The 19,985-nt window shown below is 40.7% G+C and overlaps 2 protein-coding genes across 12 annotated transcripts in view; one reads left to right on the top strand and one right to left on the bottom strand.

The window, feature by feature from the left end:
• Positions 1 to 1,959: 1,959 nt before the first annotated feature.
• Positions 1,960 to 19,985, bottom strand: part of DNAAF1 (dynein axonemal assembly factor 1) — a 32,396-nt gene continuing 14,370 nt past the window's right edge. For 7 of the 11 annotated variants that reach the window (XM_025198416.1, XM_014517679.2, XM_014517677.2 and 4 more), the window contains 9 exons: positions 19,140 to 19,361; positions 16,963 to 17,129; positions 16,182 to 16,303; positions 15,514 to 15,725; positions 14,970 to 15,230; positions 13,253 to 13,362; positions 5,617 to 5,685; positions 3,210 to 3,606; positions 1,961 to 2,893 (listed from right to left, as the gene is read on the bottom strand). In XM_025198416.1, the coding sequence (XP_025054201.1) occupies positions 2,790 to 2,893; positions 3,210 to 3,606; positions 5,617 to 5,685; positions 13,253 to 13,362; positions 14,970 to 15,230; positions 15,514 to 15,725; positions 16,182 to 16,303; positions 16,963 to 17,129; positions 19,140 to 19,361 (1,664 nt within the window). In that variant the 3' untranslated portion in view covers positions 1,961 to 2,789. Of the gene's footprint in view, positions 2,894 to 3,209; positions 3,607 to 5,616; positions 5,686 to 13,252; positions 13,363 to 14,969; positions 15,231 to 15,513; positions 15,726 to 16,181; positions 16,304 to 16,962; positions 17,130 to 19,139; positions 19,362 to 19,985 lie in introns of all 11 variants that reach the window. The other 4 variants (XM_025198413.1, XM_025198417.1, XM_025198420.1 and 1 more) reach the window with 4 other exon arrangements.
• HSDL1 (hydroxysteroid dehydrogenase like 1) overlaps positions 9,691 to 19,985 on the top strand; it is a 39,761-nt gene continuing 29,466 nt past the window's right edge. Inside the window, exons 1-2 of the mRNA XM_014517681.2 lie at positions 9,691 to 9,768; positions 11,582 to 11,717. Coding sequence (XP_014373167.1) covers positions 11,680 to 11,717 — 38 coding nt within the window. The 5' untranslated portion in view covers positions 9,691 to 9,768; positions 11,582 to 11,679. The remainder of the gene's footprint in view (positions 9,769 to 11,581; positions 11,718 to 19,985) is intronic.

The raw sequence follows: 19,985 nt of genomic DNA on the forward strand, positions 1-19,985 counted from the left end.
GGGTGGGACCAGTTGCCCCAGAAGAGCCTGAAGGAGTGGGACCTGCAGGCAGCAGTTGGACCATCAGCAGTGCGGCTTGCGGCCGGCAGGAGAGGCTCCCTGCTGGGATCCAGGATCACCTATGAGAGGCTGCAGCCAGCAGGAGATGCTCCCCAGCTCCAGCAAGGATCTGAGCAGCGACCTGAGAGGTTCCCAGCCCTGCTTCCAGCTCCTCCAATAAGAGGCCAGGAAGCTTGATGTGAGGCCAGGGCTCCTGGAAGGTCAAGACCCCTAGCAGCTTAGGGTAGTACCAGCGTTGGTAGCTATGTGGTAGAGCTTCTACTAACCATGTAAGAGGTCTGAGTTCAAGTCTCAGGTGGGGTGACTTGGGATGAGTGAGCTAACAGGGAGAAATTCTTCTTGCAGTAGAAAGGGGCCACTGTGTTTTCCCCCTTTCTCCCCCTCCAGGTACCTAGGCCCTATATTCCTTGTCATTTTGTATTTTGTGCCTTTTTATATTTCACTAACCAGTATTGTTTGTTCTGCTGTTTGTGTTTTACATTTTGGTTAACCCTGTCTTTTGTCAACTGGATGAACATGTCTATGATTGTGTCTAACCTTTGTTGAATCCTGCCGCCTCGGAGCATTGTAGTTTCCCCTATACCCCCTGGTTTATACTGGTTATGTTCCCACTATTGTTCTCTCATTAAAAGGTATATGGTTAAGTCCCCACTGATGGTCTGGCTCTGCTGTATAGCGGGAGGAAAGTCCCTACACCTCCCACAGCACTTGTGCACCTGTTTTGATCCCTTCAATTGGAGAGGGGGTACCTCTTGGAGTACTGCCTGGGTTACAAAAGGCAAAAGCTTCCCTCACCTCAGGTTAGGCTAACAAACACCTGGTTTGTTAGCCTAACCTCACTAGGTACCAACATAACCCCCAGCTCTGGGTTATATCTCCGTGAGCTCTCAGCATCTCACTGGTAGTCCCAAGGCAGCTCAGAAGTCCATCAGGCACTCTCTTGCCACTTTCCTAGCCAGACACGCCTTCCCTTCCCTCACAGCTTGCAGGACTGGCCTGCCTGCCTGCCTTGGCTTTGGCCCTGGCTTATATTCTTCTCAGGCCCCGCCCCTTTCTGTTCAGGTGACTTCACAGGGTTGGCCGCAGGTGCCCACTGTTTAGATTCACTGCCTGGTCTCCAGGGCAGCCCATCTGCTGTCCTACTATGGAGCAACTAGCACTGTAGTAGGTTCGTGCAGGTATAGTCCTATTGTGGTAGCTCTGAGTGAGCACTCATAGTTCCTGTTCCCCTGGGCCAGCTCTTCTGTAGCTTCCTCTCCACCTAGATCTCTCCCTGGGCCCTTTCTCCCTTAAAGTACCTAGGGAATCCCAAGCTTTCTGTTACACTTTGGTCAGGCCTTATCTACTCTTTTTAGACAAGTTTTTTTTTTTTAAATCCCAGCACACCCCTCTTCTGCGTTCCCACCAGGGGTGAATAGCTATTGTAACTAGAGATGTGATCTTTTCACTCTCCTATCTGGATCCCTCTCACCTGGATCCATGAGGATGTGTATGTACTAGTACTGTCTCCAAACTCAACTTTCATTATGGCAAAAAGCAGCACAGCTGCTCCCTGCATAAAACCCTGGAATATTGTCCCGTGCTTGTCAGGACAAAATGAAGAAGGTCCAGAGTACAACTGTCACAAGTTAATCCTTACTTCATTTTTGGCATTGATGAAGAGAACAGATTCTGGCCTCCAATGTTATAACAGAGACTTTAGGTTCATTGGTACAGCCTGGCCTGTTATTTGCAAAGTGGATTATTGCATTGATCTAAGAACTTGTATATGTTAGGGAAAATCTACTTACAACAGATCTGTGAGCATCGCAGGTCCTTCTAAAAGAAGTAATATATTAACCTGTGTTCATTTTCTTGTATTGAACTAAAACACCTATTACCTCATGGGGTTGGGGTCTATTCCTGTGTGATGCGGGGGTGGATATTAATTTATACTGGAACTGCAGATGACTCAGCATCATTATAGTCTTGGAGTAGTTTAGAAATAAGTGGACCTAGCTGAATGTACAAAAATGTGTGTCCATAATTTGCATATGCACTTGTGTATGAATATTTGTATCTTACTAAGTCGGTTAGCTTGGGTTTCACTGAGCATTTATCTGACACATATCTGCTAAAATATACACGTGGGACTGTAATACAAGTTAACAATACACCATATTCCTAACAGAATCTTTATTTAACCAAACAAGAAACAACAATGAGCTCTGGGTTAAAACTAAGTAAATAAACAGCATTCTAGGATAGAAATATGTTTTGGGGTTTTTTGTCAAAATGTGAGAAATAAAGAGAACTCTGAAAAAAAAGCCTGCATTCAAATTTTAAATATCAGGTACCTGGTTTTCAAAGGTACTGAGCACTCATAATTGTTACTAACTCTTGAGGGAGCTCAGTATCTTGAAAATCAGCCCATAAGGCACTTTTCATCTGTGGATTTGCTAGATATTAGCACTTCCTTTCTGCACAGTAACATATTTGGCACAAATTTCTCTGATGTTCACAACAGTACTGCCTTTTAGCATAGTGTTTCTGAGGGCTAAGCTGTTTTGCTGGCTGAGAGTGGGTAATGGGGCAATAGGCCTTTTATTAAGGCAGTAGTTCTGAATAAGGTTACCAAAAGTGTTGTCTCTGGTGTTTGATTAACTGAATAATTGCTAAACTGGGTATTTTGGAAGTTTCATAAATCAGCCTCAGTGACTTATTCCAAATTCAGTCCATTTTATCCATTGCTAATCTAATCCATATTCAATCTGGTTGTTGCCGTCTTGTGGTTTATGAGCAATCGTTCCATTCTCAGCTAGGCACTGATCAGTTTTGTCGTCAACACTAGTCCCTGTTAAAGCACAAAGATATTTGAAATTGTGATTTGTGCATTTATTACTGGAAAAAAAGACTCTTAACCCCCAAATGAAACCTATCAAAAATATTTGCATGGAAAAGGGCAAAATAATGCCCTTTTCCATTAATACTCTTCCAGAAGAGTAAAAATTGAAAGGTAGAGCCAGGGGACTGATGTGATCCCCATTAACCTTTATTGACAAGGATGAACAAAACCCTTCATTGAAGATAGAGGCACCATTTGCTATTTCACATGGTTTATGTGATTGATTTTTTTCCTTTTCTTTCACATCCTGTTAAAATAATCTTACCAGAACAAAAGGGTGCAATGTGATTGTCCCCACTGACCTCTTCCCATGGGACTGGATCATTACCATTATCCACTTTATTGCAGGCTGATGACACTGGCATATCACACTCATTTTCAGGAATAATCTCTAGTACCAATGGTTTTGGAGGTCTGGCTTGGTTATTTTTGGTCTCCAAGTTTGTCTCTGTATTCAAAGGCTCTGCTAATAAGGCTTCCACAAGGGGACTTAAGGTTTTCTTTTGACTGTCTTCAGGTACTTTGTATATATTTGAAAAGATGGCTGTTGGGATCTCTTCTGTTACTAAATTCTCAAATGTGGTTTTACCATATTCCTCTGATAAAGACTCCTCATCATTAGTTACTTCAGAAATTATTTCAATCTTTGGATGATATGTTTGCTATAAAGATAGAAAAAGACAACTGAAAAGAAGCTTTTTGTAAAGGAGCAGCTACTAAAAATGTATATTACAACGTAAAGGCAAACTTCTGCTCTCAGATCCATGTGACTATTCTCACTTAAAATGATAGAATCACAGAAAAGTAGGGCAGGAGGTCATCTAGCACAACCCCTTACTCTTCAAGGCAGGAACAGCCATGTTTAAACCATCCCAGACAGGCATATCTCTTAACTTGCTCTTAAAAATGTACAACAATGGGGATTTCCTAACTTCTCTAGGTAATCTATTTTAGTGTTTCATGATTCTTGTAGTGAGAAAGTTCTTTCTAATAGCCAATCTAAATTTCCCTCTTTGAACTTAAAGGTTATAAATAGACAACCAGTTTGATGCAGCCTTGATTATGACTCACTGGGCCCATCCATTTACATACTAGGCTTACATGGCAAGTAAACTGAATTAGATACAATTGTTCTGAGGCAAAGTATCAATCTGGATAATTCACAGGTACTTAACGTGGGACATTGAGCTTAGCTGCCTGTAAAGTCTGGATTTGATGCAGCACAAAACACTCTCATGTGAATCAAATTGGTTGTCTGTTTTATGATTGTTACCACTTGTCCTATCCCTTGAAGTCACAGAAAATAGTCTACTGCCATTCTCTTTATAACCCCTCTTCAGGTATTTCATGCTCCCCATTGTTCATGGGTTATCTGCTAACTACATAGTCTCAGTTCTACAGTTTCACTTTTCTAGAGGGCAAAAATACTAGGATTACTTGATCGATATGAGCTGAATTTTTCACTAATTAGTTGCACTGCCTCAGTCTTGAATTAGTCTGTTATAAACTAAACAGTTCAGATTTCACTGGTAATGATCTTATTAAAAGTGAACAAAATAGTAGTAACAACAAACTCTAAACACCTCAAAGTTAGGAGTAGCTTGCGCAAATTAATTGACAGGTTTAGAAAATAAATTGAAAAAAACAAACAATGTTTTAGTTTAACCTGAAACTAAAATTTTTAGGGAATCAAAAATCATTTTAAGTTGAATGAAATAGCTTCATTTGCGTAATTTTGTGCATTTTGTAAAGAAAAAGCCCACTTTTAAAAAAATACAGGAGGAGGTACCATCAGCACACTGTCCCAGAATTTAGGACACCAAACTAGGATGTGGGAGACCTAGGTTCAAATGCCCTTTCTACCTGATTCAGAAAAGAGATATAAACATGAGTCTTCCACACTTCAGAAGAGTATACTAAGTACTGGACTTTATGGGTGAAGGCTGCTCCGACGTGCTAGAATTCCAGTGCATCAGAGAAGACTCAATTAACTGAATCTGCTGGAGCCTGGCAATTACTCCAGCAGCCTCCTGTGTCTCATGTATCAGTGTCCTCGTGCTTAAAAATGGCAGCAGGGGCACTTGAACTAAAGTCTGTCAAATGAGTTTTATTTCAAGTACCCCTGCTGCTGTTTTTAAGCGTGGGGATGCTGATACAGGATGTGGTGGTGCTTTAATTAGAGCAGCTCTTGGAGCCACTCTAATTAATATGCTGCTCCCCCTCCCACAGCACGTGTAAAAGTGTCTTAGTTTTCTGAGGTGAGTTTCTCTCTTGTTGATACTCTTCTCTTTTATATAAGATACTTAAAGCTTCATAGAGCAGAAGAATAACTCTACGGTTTTGGTGGTTAGGCCACTCATGTGGGCTAGGGAGAGAACACCTGGGTTTCTGTATCTGTTTCAGTGGGAGCTTAAGCATTTTATACACACTAGAACATATATAAAATGTGTTTTTAACAGAGATAATGTGGAAATTCAAGTTAAAACAATGAGACTCATTTTACTTTTGAATGGTTACAGAACATGCTTGTATATTTTACTATATAAAATCAAAACCTAACTATTCTCTCAAACCAGAAAAGTACAACTTGTACTTTATTTATTAATTAATGGATTAATTAATGCATGTCAGAAGGAAAATACTAAATTGATGAGAATTAGCAAGAAGCTCACCTTTCTGGTTGAGATTTCCTCTTCTTGAGAGAATTCACTAGCACCTACATCTTCTAAATCAGGCAGTTCCTGAAGAAAATCACAAATAGCTGATTAAAGGAAAAGGTGACTTCTAGCCCATTTGAAACTTGAGATCTAAACTACATATTTAATGTTGGCAGACCCTTACTAGAAGTCACTGCAGTCATCACCCCCCAAAATAGAAGTCTTATCACATGCATGCTTGATAAAGAAAAGCATATATGCTTCCAAATTCAGGACTGCAGTAATGTTAAACAGAAGGGTAACTGCTCTCTATTACAGTACAATGTACAATGTGCCAGTGAGCAAAAAAGAGAGAAAAAGTCTGGGACAGCAAGACTATAAAAAGGGGCAAATGGAGGCTGTGCTCTACTTACTCAGTAATCCACAAATAAAGTAACCTGCATGATAGTTACGATGCTGAAGATCTATTGGGCTAAGGCACTGATTCTGAGAAGTTTCTGCACTGTATCCCATGCAGCACTTAAACCTAACTGATATCTAAATGGAAGTAAATGCGTGTGGAGGTTAATGCTAAAGCCTACAGTAAAAGAAGAATATGAGTTATCTGTGATTTTCAAAGTTCCAGTTTTTAACAAGAAGCAAACAGAGGCCAAATATTTAGATCTGACTAAGCTTTTGCGCCCTGGAGACGTCACCCCAGCTTCACTTTATTTTCAAACAAGGACTACTTTCATTGGGCCGATGTCTCATGTGGTGTTATTTTATTGTCTCGCAAGACCGACTGATGCCCACAAAAACAAAATCCATCAAGGAACTGCATATTCCATCCTATATAATCTCTTATTCAGATTCATAAAACAAAATCCAGTCTTCTTGAATGTCTTTTACAGTGTATCCAATATTTCACTGTCAGTCATTTCTACACCTGAGTTAATATTTACCACACCTGAGTTATGGTTTTTAGCTACAGCTGAAAACAGACTTCAGGGCTATGAAATAGAAGAGACACATGACTAGGAATGGCTAACAGACCACAAAGTTTTAAAAGAAAGGATAGTTTGAAAGTTGCAAAAGAAAGGATAGCCTTTTTTTGGAAAAAGAAGTATCTGAAATTAAAATCTTTCATTCTCTGTTAGGGAGGTATAGGATATTCTGTACCTAATTGGAATCAGAACTGCATTCCTTCTAAAAGAAACTTCCTATGAGATGGCCCCTGAAAGAAACAGGGAAAGTTGGTTTGGACCAATTAGTGTACAAAACTGGACTGTTAAATCAGCAGAAATATTTTTCAGTGACAACCCAAATGCACTTTTATGTATGCTGTCAATAACAATTAAAGGCTTCCTCAATAAGGTGCTGAAAAATAGGAATGAGTGAGCTAGATCTGAAAGACTGATTGGTGTGCAAGTCTCACTGGGTGCATCTACACAAATGTTACTATGGAGCAGACTAATTAGTTCCACAGTAAATGTCTCGGCATCTACACGTGTAGCCCTATTAGGCCGTAAGAAACTAATTAACTCCACAGCAGAGTAGTACTTCTAAATACAAGTACTGTAGTACCTTGCTGTGGAGTTTTTTACTCCGCTGCACTGCATGTGTAGAGGCTGATTGGGCTGGCTGGGGCATGAGGGTGCTTCAGTGTGGGGGCTGCTGCTAGCTAGCCCCAGGCTGAAGCACCCTTGTGTCCCAGCCAGCTCCAGTGTAACACGTTCAGCCAGGTCAAAGCAGCCCCAGGCTGGCACGCTGACCCCTGGGACCCTTGCCAGCCAAGGCTCCTCTGACTTGGCTCAGTGTGCTGTGGTCCCAGGTGCACATGTTAATGAAGTACTTGGGATTAGATGCGCCCACTCATGTGGGCGCATCTAATGTGTAGATGTGCCCACTGATGTTTAGCAAAAGATAGTCATGCAAAGGCTATCATATGAGAAAGGCAGATTAGAATCTTCTCTTTTGCACCCATTCACATAGCAGTGGTGGCTTGTAAGAATGCTCATGATAAAGGATTGGGGGAATTGTCCTGTCATTTGTTGCAGAAGAATAGATTCAATAAGATCAAAGTGTAGCCCAGGAGAGAGTTCTGATATATGGACCGAATTGATTGTCTTTTTACTGAAAAGACTGCTGTCCCTAAAGGCAAATCTTCCACCCTCACTCGCGCTTGCTTGGAATGAAAGAGATCCTTGATCAAGAAAAACATGTCATTAGCATGGCAGTTGCTATATACTGCAAAGAACTATCAGCTGGATCAAAGTAGATTTTGCATAACAAAGTCTCTTGAGGCAAATTATCAGTGAACTGTTAAATAGCTCTCTATAATAAAAACACATTTAACAGAACCTGGAAACATAGCAAAGAGCTAGAGAGCTGCTACACATATTCAAAAGGTTTTGTTTTTTTTTTTGGCTACTCTGACCCCAAGAGAATTGGAAGAAAGCTGTGAATACAATATTCCATCCTTCCAGGTGGAACATTCTATTTCTTCTCTGTACTTCTGATGTAGGGGTTGGAATGGTCCTTTCCACAGGCAAGGTGCTTTAAAATCTACCAAGGCAGTATGTCAGTTTTGGTGAGTGTTAGCAGTCTCAAGAAGGTCTAATAATTTGTTAGGGGTTTTAGGTACCTCTTCCAGACAAATATGCTGAGCCTCTGTTATCTTCTTCATCTGTCACTGTAGGGTCCTAAAGCCATTAGAAAATGAGGCTGAGGCCAGTGTCACTTCTTCATCTGGTGAGGATCACAGGTGGTGAAACTTTTTGTTCAGGCACACCTTCCTCCTCTGACTGTCACTGTTGCAACGTGCACCTGCTGCTCAATAATTGAAGAGAGCTTAAACCTTTCCAGGGTCAGTAGAGTGATATGCTTTAAGATGGTGTTTCAACACTAGATCCCAGGTGTCCCAGCCAAAACCCTACCTTGAACTTCTTTCATATGGCTAGGGCAAGCAACAGCAGAGAAGGTGCAGGTTAATTAAAGTTGTATGTTGAGGTTTGATAATCAGTTAATGACATCTGGGCCAGCTAAGTGAATTGCTTTAATCCCTCCATAATCAGGGCAGGAGTCTGCAGTGTGGCTCACTGACTGCACCTCACTGCATATGCAGTTTGGTAAGTTTTAATGCCCCATTTGTTCACTAAATAGGCACACTTTCCATGTCCCATGCAAATGTGGTTCTGCACAGTCCAATATTTACATTGCAGGCAGAAACCCAGAAGCTCAATCGTCAGCTATATGGCCAAATTTTTGTTGCATGCTGTTGCTGCAGACCATATTTAGCACCAGCAGCTCTCAGCATCCAGACTGTTTGATAAAAGTTGGAACGCATGTAATCAGAAAGGTTTCCTTGACTTAGCTTACAGTTTGGTGAGTGGGTGATATCTTCATACAACAGGAGTTCAGGATCAGCCATGATCTTTTCTTACTCTCAGCCTAATCCCTTCTCACTGTGGAGGGAGTGATAGTCCATAAAATCAGCAGCCACAGAATCAGTATGGATTTTAAAGCACCACTTACTACTTGCATGGCAGCATTCACTTATGCGTTGGTGTAAGGGCTTTGGCACCAGATGGGAGTGCAGTATTCAGCTGTAGAGAGTACCAGGGCCTGGGTCAATCTATGAAGGGTAGAAGCATCGATTCCCCAGGTTGTTTCAGCAAGCTCCTCTATCATGTTTACCCTCGTCACTGCCTATTTGCCACAATATCGAGGTGCTGGCAGTAACTAAGAGTTCGATCTAGAGTGACTCCAAGGTACTGTGGATGTTTTTCACGTGTTTAGTTCCACAAAACCTATACACCAGCAACATCCTGCAGACAGCATTGTATAAATTTATTTACACCAATGATGTTGCATTAGCCACAAAAGGTAATTGTAGCAGAGCACTTAGGTGCCCTGCTCCTAAGAAGGAAAAACTGCTAGGGAAGGGACCCTAGCAGTGAATGAATAAGGAGCCCAGCTGTTGGTTGCCAGAGCAACCGAGCTAACAAGCAATCACACCTGCCAGCGGTCAGCTGACTGTAAGGGGCAGGGCCTGGCCCTTATAAAGCCCAGGGGCTGAGGCCAGGCTGGTAGTTTCCTACCAGCAGCTAAGGAGCTCTCTGTCTTAGAAGAGAGGAGAGGCCTGATGAAGGAGCAGCATCTGACAGCTGTGAAATGAAGAATTCCCATGTAGGCTTGAATGTTATTATGGCCAAGTGGCTTCTGTTTAAGTTATAGCTGAAGGGTTTGTGTTTTGTTTGCTGTTTGTCACCGGTGGTTTGGGTGAGGCTACTAGGGGTTGGAGGAGGCCTCATAGGGGAGCCACAGCAGTGTGGGAACCCCAGCGCCAGCAAGGGCGCAGCATTCGGGGTGTACTGACCCTAGCCCCAGAGAGGGGTAGCTGAGAGGCCCCAGAGAAGGGGGCATTGCTGAGAAGCCCTAGTGCAGGCATGGTGAGCCCCTGAGAGAGGGCGGCAGCGCTTGAGAAGGCCCCTGAGAGAGGGCGCAGAGAGAGACAGGGCTGCAGAGAGCCCACGTGCCAGAGAGAGGGCACAGAGAGAGAGAGGGCCATGGAGAGCCCATGTGCCAGAGGGAGGGTGTAGACCCAGACTGAACAACGTCTATTCCAGCTGCGAGGCTTGGGGCGTGGTAAAGGGGTGGCTGGAGCTACGCACAGCCCCTAAGGCTAGGGTGCCCCTGAAGTACCCATTGTAGAGCAGGACCCATGAAGAGTCCGGAAAACCACGAGGTCCAAGTAACCAGCAAGACATGACTGAGAGGGTGTAAAAGGCAGCCTCCCAAATATATGGTGTTATCAAAGATGTGGCGGGGGAGAACTTTAGGGGGGCCTTGGGCCAACTTGGCACAGAAAGGGGGCCTTGAGGAGATCACGGCCCTCCTGTGGGACCCTGCCATGACAGTAATACTTTCAAGACAACAGAAAAAGTCCTCGAGTGATCTGCACGCCCTAGAGGACCTATTTCTGAACTTGGTGTTTGAAATGTAATACAGCTAAGATGGTCATTTCCTCTTTCCACCTGAACAACTTTCAGGCCAATAAAATGTGAAATGTACCTTGGACTAAGCTGAGAAGAATATATTGAAAGAGAATACAGGTAGTGCAGTTCTATTTTTGGTGCACATGCAGAGAGATGTGAGGCTCTTCTAAGCCAGAGGGTCTCAAACTCTGGTCCTCAGACCACTGCTAGTCCGCGAGCTCCATTCAGGTGGTCCGCAGAAAGGTTGTGGAACAATTGAGAATATCTGTACTTGTAAGGTAAGACTACTGATAATAAAATATGAATTGTGTGCTTTGATTTGTAGAACAAAAAAAAGTTTAAGTGGTCCACCAAGATCCTCAGCAATTTTCAAGTGGTCCACGAAAAAAAAAGTTTGAGAACCACTGCTCTATGCAATAAAGCCAAATATAATGGTTGTTGTTTAAATGAAAAGGCACAGATAGTTCTTAACCTGGTGAGTTAATCATAAAAACCTTTTTGCTATTAAGTGAAAAATAAAAACAGGGAAAGGTAGTAGAAATAAATTGGAAGAGGAAATTCCTTGTTCTTCCCAAAGAAGCTCAAATATATATTAACATCTAAAACACCAGAAACTATATAGAAGTAAAATGAAAATCTAAGTAGTTACGCTGAAGTTAAGACACTGATATTCCATTTCACATCAAGGGCACTGAGAGGGAATGAGACTGGAAGTTGGTCCTGAACCTTTTGTATTATAGCATAGTGAATTGAGGCTGGTTGGGGTCCATGTGTGTATCAACTGGGCATTGCCACTTAAAAGTATGCATGTGTGAGACCCCAGAACTCACACTGGAACACACCCAGGGCAAACACGCAGAGAGATAAACTTCTAAACATTTCCATGTTCTTTTGACTTGTTGGGGCTTGACGAAGCTGTCACAATTGCTGCAGGGTAAAATGCCATAATGTGTAGTGCTGCTACAACCTGTGCTTACACATCCCCTTCGCTCTTCCTAATTTAGTCACTACTCTATCCAACTTTAAAAATTCTCAGAGGAGATCTGGATCTCAGACTACTCCCAGGATTTCTTTCCCCGGGTCTCTCTGCTGCTTCCCAAAAATGGTTCTGACAAAGGTGGCTATGGGAACTGCTGTAATGTGAGTATTAGCTATCGCTACCAGAATCTTTTTCCATTACTGTGCACAGTTTGGGGAACAGCTGCAGAATGGAGTACTACAGGGCACTAATAAGTAAATTAATGTTGTAATTTATCTGGGTTGTGTGTTTTTATTTCTGTATGGCTAAATTTTAATGCATCTCTTCTGAATCAAAACAACACTTGTGCAAACTCAAATTCATGAGAAAAATAGTGAAGAAAACTTTTTAAACAATACACTAGAATAAGTGCCAAAGGACTTGATCTGGGGCAAGGTAGCCCCATAAAAATAATCTTACATACTCCATGTGATTGTCACACTGTTGGTCAATACAATACTCAGATGTCTTTAAAGCTAGTTTTTGAATGTCTTCAAAATGTACACACCAAACTTGATACTTTCTAAGCTATCTGTTTTGACAAATACTCAGAGCTAGCACAAAATTTATAAATAGTCAATGGAAGAATGTGTTAGTAAGCCCTCCAAAAAGGCAGTCAGTGTTTGCAGGGTTAGGTCTTTAAAGAATAAACTGGAAATTATCCCAGCAAAACTAAAAGATAATGTAAAGGTACTATAATGATGCTAAAAAGAATCATAATGCCAAAAACAGTGACTTGTATAAGGAAACAAAGAACATATAGTACCTTGAGAAAAGAAGTTTGACTTTACCGGTGCTGCAGAACCTGAATCCACCAAGTTAAGGTATCTGAAATATTTATCCCCTTTTGTGCTTGGTTTAGATCTTTAATTATAGCTAGAGAGATTGTTTTAAACGGTATTACCCATGTCTTTAAAGGTAAACAAATGAATAATTATTTGAAGTATCAGGGCCTTAAATAATGGAGTGTATTAGAAGTGGTAATTGTGAGTTTTATAATGGTTCAAGTTTTAATTATTAAGTATCCTGAATAATTAAGTTTTGAAAAAAAAACCTGATCCCAGACATTTACATGAAATGACTGGGTGGCTATTTCTTTCTTATGAATTTTTTGTGAAGAATTTTTCATTATACACAAGTTCTGGATTCTGGCTACTGCCTGGATCATCTTTTGATAGGGACAATTCTGCCCTGAGCATGGGACTGGTCTAGATGACCTTATAAAGTCCCTTCCAGCCCTACTTTCCTATGATCCTACATTGTTTCCTGATGAGCATCTTTTATATTGCAATTTAGTGGATCTTCTTTGTTTCTGAGTGAAAAATATTATTTCCTTAAAACTGGAATCAGATTTGGAGCTCTTGAAGTCTAATTATAGAATTACTGTGTGCAACAGAGAAGACAAGATTTGGAAGGCCAAATATTCTTTAATCTGAGAATTTCAGGACATCTCTTTTAATGGCAGATAGCACCGGAGGAATGAACTGCCTGTAAACTATATAAAGGGGAGGGAAAGTTTCCACAGGGGTGGGCCACACACAGCTGTTTAGCCAGGGCATAAAAGGAGTGATTTTTTGTGAACAGATGGTATCTGGATGTGCAACTCCCAAAATCTGAAACAAATTACTAATTTACATACACCAGCCTTAATACATACATCAATGTAAAACTTCTCTGGAACTTCCAGTTTAATTTGTTCTACATCTGCAGATTCATTCAGTTCAGTTACTAGGGCACTTTCAGTAGCCATCTTCCCTGGAAGTATTTCTAGAATAAAATATACACACATATATAGGTTATTTTTATTTACTCATAGAAGTCTAAATGCACAAAATGACTAATGCAGTGGTGGCAGCATTAAATGCCATGGCTTCTACAGCTGTGGCACTTAACACTAACTGTTCATCCGCTGCCAAACTTTTGGACCTGTTAGGCAGTCCCTGTGCTGGATGACATGGTTCTGTGTGCTAGATTGTACCAGTGCATGGGCTCAGTTTGTGGCCAAATCTTGTGCGGGGCTGGGCCAGACTGATTCCACACCACTTATCTGTCCCATGGGGCTGGATGAGTTGAGCATCACTGCTAGACTATATAAATTTATATTTGCTGTTGCCTACAGCATAGTCTTGGATTATACCATGCAAAAAGGAACAACTTCAACAAGAAGTTTGAGTGTGACCCCATTCCACAATAACCTCTGGTTTGGTGATTAGGGCACTCTCCTGGGTGATATGCAGTTCCGAGTCCTTTTGCAGAGCAGGAAATTGTATCTGATGTGCTCGTGTGCATTCTTAACCACCAGTAAATGGATAAAATAGCATGAGCAACAATACTAAACCTCACTCATGTTTTGTGGCTGGACTGGGCAACATAGGTGGAAAGGACTACCTAATTTACAGGTCTCATGGCCTCAGACTTGGCTAGACAGCAAATCTCACTAAGATTTATACATATTTCATCTGTATACACCGCATGTAGAATTATACATGTTTAAACAAGAATGCGTGTTTTATTATTATTTTACAAAGGATTATATTTAAAGGCTGAATTATGCAAACCATAGTCATATGAAGCAATGCTTACAGAGGAACAGAGTCTCACTTAACTGCATAAATAATATTCAAGTATAATTTGCAGAATCAGACCTGATGTACATAAGAAATGTTATCAAACCCAGTTTGAATCTTTTAGTTTGGTATCTCCAAATTGTTGTACTGAGCTCCATCTGTATCTTACCTTTCTGTTTTACCACACTGCCAGTGAACTCCTTTTAATTTGCAAGTTATCTTTTGCATTTTGAAACACTGCATCTTCTGAACTCATGAAAAATGAAATGTAGATCAATGTAACTATTTCAGGTATGAGGATACCAAAGTATCAGTTCTCTCCATTATATTTCTTTTCTTCATTCGTTCTTAATATGTAACCCAAAATAGCAATTTTTCAGCTGCACACTGAAAACACAGTAGGTCAGTTTCCTCATTTTTAGGTGTTTGCTACACATTAATTTTGGGTGGTTCCTAAAGCTCTTAATACTTGGATTATCTGCACATTAACACCTTTAAATGGGTTAAAGCACTTATTATGTAGCTCAAAGTTACACCACTCCAGAGCAGGATTATTTTTTTGATCTGCCTAATCCAGCTCCTCTTCCATTAAGGTGTGGCCAGTCTCCAGATGCACTGCTCAAACTGAAAGTATGACTGCAATCTAGCACTAAGTTGATCAACATTTTTGCAGCTCACAGTGTACTGTGTAACAAGGCCCTTACATCCTTGTCCACTAGATCAGAGGGGAACACGTATCAGCATAAAATTTAGGATCATCTTTTCTATTTCTTTAATTTTTGTTTGGTTATTTATAGTGTACATTACCTTCGCCTTTAGTGGTAAAATTTGGGCACTTGTGAGAATCTGATTCTCGCTCATCCTCCTGAACTTTAATTACAATCTTACAATTTGAGATATTAGACTGATATTCACTGTTGGAGATTGCAGATGTAAATTCATTGTGGACTTCCATGCTTTCATTTACAAATTTCTCAATCTTTCGTTGAGTTTCTGCTTCTTCAGAAGGATTTGATATCCCTGAAGTACTGTCAGTTGCAATCCTGTCACCTGATGGTAGAAAGTTTCCTAAAGTGGAATAAAGCAAATAAAAGTTCAGGGTTGTATTAGATCCTATCAAGCTAGGAATGATAAATCAAATTCTGTTTTCACTCACTGGATATTTACTCTGGTATAACTTCAGTGAATTCAACAGAGTTCTGAATTTACATCTTGCTAAATAACAGATATTTTACCATTGACCATTGCTTGATCAATAGTAATATCAAAGCAAGTTAAGGCTGGCCATTACTCCAAATCAGACTTGAAGCAAACACGATCAGGGGCTTTATCCAAAACTGTAACCACAAACCTTCCAATGACTTTATGTCTATGTTTTCACACTTTTCATGTGCAACACTTTGTTCCCTTTCTCTTTGTCTTTTTTTCTCTTCTGCTTTTTGCCTGATTGCTGCCAGAGCATCAATACTGTCTTGGATCTTCCTTCTCTCTCTGTTCTCCCATTTTTCCCTTTCTTCTTTCTCAGCTTTATTCCCTCCTTTGGCCCAGGCTTCTGCACAGGCTCTAATGGGAATGGGAAAGTATATTTTTTTAGCAAAAGAAAAGTTACCGAGATATCACCGTTTTAACAATCATAAAATGGTCCACAAAGTAGCAATGACTACAGTAGATGCAGACATTTTTAAGTGACAAGGAGCACACATTTTTAAAAGCTACTAATTACAAAAGCAGAGATTACAGAGTAGCTTAAATTCTTTTCTTCATGACTCAACTTATGAGCTGAGGTTGGGTTACTGACTTCGAGGCAAGGCAGTTATGTACAAGAGGATACTTGCACATTCTTATGGAGAACTCCTAATTATAAAATCCTAGTATGCATAAGCCTACCCACTCCCTTTGGCTACTGGTCAGATTCTTCCTCCTCTTGCATGAAAACAATATGGATAAAAACTGAATTTGGTGGTATGACCATTAGCACTTGACATTTGCTGATGTGTAAATAAGACTCCTATTTCTCACCTGTCCTTTGGAAAAACTGGCCTATCATCCAGGTATGTTAATTGTTTCAGTCGTACGGTAAGGGTCTTTCGATAATTAGAAATTTTCTTTCTCACTTCATTTCCCATCAAATTCAGCACACACTAGAAAAACAAGGAAAATAAAGGCAGAACATTAAAATGTAACTCCTGTTTGACACTTTCTTTTTCATCTTTAAACCCAGAAGTTTGAAAAATAATAGTAAAAATCCCAGCACTAAGAATGCTTGAGGTCAATTCTAGTGAAAAATCTATTCATAAGAATTGGTTTAGATCACAGGCAGATTAGCCCCTTTATATTTAATTAGCTACAGCAGCATTTACTAATAATGCAGACCTCAACTACTTTCACATTGACTAGGTCTAATTTCCAAGGTTTTTATCGGTAATTAAAATTCTTACATAAATTATATAACTCTTCCCATCATATCAAATCAAACTTTGCTAGAACAAAGAAAACAAAATTAAGAGCCACGAGCCTCAAATGAAGGGCTTTGGTAAAATTTGGAGCTTTTCCAATGTTATTTGGTATACAGTCATCATTTTTGTTCCTAAAATCCAAATTCTGTCTGGAATTCTTTTTAAAACATCCAGGGAAAAGATCAGAAATGTTCACAGAATATAACTGACCACTGCTTTTTATTTATAAAGTACCTTCTTCTGTTGAAATGTATTTTTAGTGTGTCCTGAGCTCTGTGATACTGTTGGCCCAAACGCATGAAAATGAACATATACAAAAACCTTCAGATATATCTATTGCTTACCAGATCAGGCATGGTCTCCAAAACATCTATAATTTGTGGATCATCTAGTTTGTTGTGGGAAAGGTCAAGAACACATACACTTGGACACTCCTGTAAATGCTGTATATCTTCCACAGTTTGTAACCTATTGTGAGCAATCTGAAGAGTATGCAACACTCTCAGACAAGCTGTCAGACAACAATACAATGAAAAAAAAATAAACCTCTGCAAAGAACATTTTTGGGAAAAATCATGCTTCTAATATCAGGATTTATTTTTCATTGTGTAGTTTTCCTAGGCCTCACTGAAGTATTTAACATTTGCTGAAAGATTAAACACTGTAGGCCTCATAGTATTGTCAGGGAAGAGAGTCAGTACTTGTAAGTTGAAGAAAGAAAAGGAACCCATAAATTAGGGTGCATGGCAGATCCAAGATACCCATGTAATGTAATATGTGGTTTGTTTTAATTAATGTGTTTTTGCTTAGTAATGTGGGTTGATCTGGATGGAACAAGAGCTAAGCTTGGAATTTTATATTGCCCTGAGAACATGGTGTGTGCTAATACCTTGTTGCAGCAAGCACAAGTTAATGGAAATGTGAACATTGTGTCTTGCTTATAATAAATTTATCTGGGCACTTGCATATGTGATGCCATTATCATGTACACGTGATGAAAATGTCACTTGTGTGGCTTAATGGCATCATACTGTACACGTGCAAGAGGTTGGGGGTTTTAAATGAATTTGCATCCTTGCAAACTAAACTATATTCCTATGTAGTTTAGTTTCCAGCAATGTGTTGAAGCTATTAGTCAGCTTGCCCTCTGGCTGCGGGAGAGGTGGGCAGGCTCTGCAGAAAAAACAGATCGGGTCCCTCACCACTTCTGTCTTCAGCAGACACCTGCTAAAGGCACAAGTAGCAAGGGGCCCAATCCTTTTTCTTCTTTTCTGCATAGCCTTCCCACATCTCCCACTGCCAGTGCGGGGAGAACTGCCGGTGGGCCAAGTGGCCCCTGAGCTGTGGGGAGGCCCCAATCCTTCCCTCCATGGTGATGGTGTCCCCCTGGGGAAGCTGATAGCAGGCCAGGTGCTGCCCCAGGAAAAGCCCCTCATTTTAAAATCAAGTGCGAAGGGGGGGGGGGGGGGAAGGGGATTGGGAGTGGGGAGGCAGTCGCTGTGACTTGGGTTCCAGCCCCTACCCAGGATTGGGGCTACAGCTATAGCTTCTGTGTGTCCCCACACCTCTGCCTCTGCACCCAACCATCTCCCCCTGAAGTCTCTTACTTCCCGTTCCTTCCACGCAGCCTCTGCACCCCTGCCTGACCTTGTCCTTCCCTGACTTACCTTTGCTTCATGCATACTGGGGCACTGAACATGGCCCCAGCCCAGCTCCATAGCAGTGGCATGCAGCCTGCTTGGCTAGTATGGGGTCAGGCTGGGGCTGTGCTCAGTCCCCCACCCTAGAACAGGGATAGAGCCTGCTGGGACAGAGCAGAGGTGGAGGGGAGAAGCAGATGTTGTGGGGAAGGGGGAGCAGACACTGAGGCAGAAATGGGAAGCAGAGGCTGCAGGGTAAAGCAGCAGAACAGAGGCCAAGGGGAAGGAGGACCCAAGGGGGACAGGCCCAAGCATGGGGTAAGCTGATTAATCTCTCTACACCACCTGCCTATCCGCTGCCTGCCCTCCCTGAAGCAGTGCGAGAGATGAATTGAAGATGACACTCCAATAAATAGATTCCATATATGGAAAACTGTAACACATTTATAAATTTTCCATGTATAGAATCTAATTATGTGGTGGGTCATCTTAAATTAATTTTAGATTCAAGCAAATACAGTTGTCAGTTAAACATGTTATGAATTCTGTTGTACCTTCTTTTGTTTGCAACTTGACTGTGATAAATAGGAAGGAAAATAAAGGATTAAGTAGTTACTCCAATGTATGGAGTAACTATATAAATTGTTCCAGTCATCAGTGAAAAATATTTACAAAATTACTTCTGTTTTGTTTACATTTTAACCATACAGATTTGATACCACTACCAGAAGCTCTGCTGAACTTGCTTCTCCCTCCCCCCCTCAATATTTTAACCCAATAAAATAAAGTCTGTAAACTACTTTGACTAATAATAATTGATAAGAGGATGCTTGGGGAAAATGAATATAACATAAATAACACACTGTACTAGGAATTCTTACAGAGATTTTCAATGGTCTTGACATAATTGTTACTGATGTTGAGAGAATCCAGCTTTTGTAGTGGTTCAAGATTTTCAATCTTACTAATTAAGTTGAGTTGCAAGTATAAGCAGCGCAACTCTGCCTGAGCCTCCAGATTCTCAATTTTTGTTAAGCCGTTGCACTCCAGCCATAGACACTTCAATCCTGTGTACTCTTCAAGATTCTCAAGACGGTCAAATCCTGCAAGAAACATAATAGTGCTTTAAAGAGAGAATTGGTTGAAAATGAGTCAGAAGAGCAACAAATATGAAAGCATTGATGATAATACAAACTGTAATTGTGCTCTCACTGATGTCAACAGCAGAAGTCCCATTGACTTAAGTGGCCTAGTAGCACAAAAAGTATCACTAAATGGGAGATGAGATCACTGGAAACTTATAGCATGTTATGTTTATATAAAGCCATTCTTACACTATTATGGAAAAACTAGTTATACAAAGAAAAGGACACAACTGCATTAGTTCTAGGAATTTTTTCCTCTAAAAATACTGAAACAAAGACAGGGGTATTATACGTTGTAGCCATGTTCATCTAAGGACATAGAAAGACAAGGTTCTTTGGGTAAATCCGGTATCTTTTATTAGACCAACTAAAATAGTTGGAATGAAGACAGTAACCTACATTTGGATATTGCTTGTCAGCAAGACAATCAACTTGCTTCTTTTGGATCCATAATAGTAAGTACAGTGAATGTGCTTGCTTCTTCTTTGATAATTTTTTATTAGTACGGACATCCCTGGAGCTGTTAGTCTTGGTGAGAAAGCCCAGCTGTGGGACATTTGGATAAGAAGGGAGTGTTCAGCA

Source organism: Alligator sinensis, unplaced genomic scaffold (assembly GCF_000455745.1).
Source record: "Alligator sinensis unplaced genomic scaffold, ASM45574v1 scaffold97_1, whole genome shotgun sequence".
NCBI classification, from domain to species: Eukaryota; Metazoa; Chordata; order Crocodylia; family Alligatoridae; genus Alligator; species Alligator sinensis.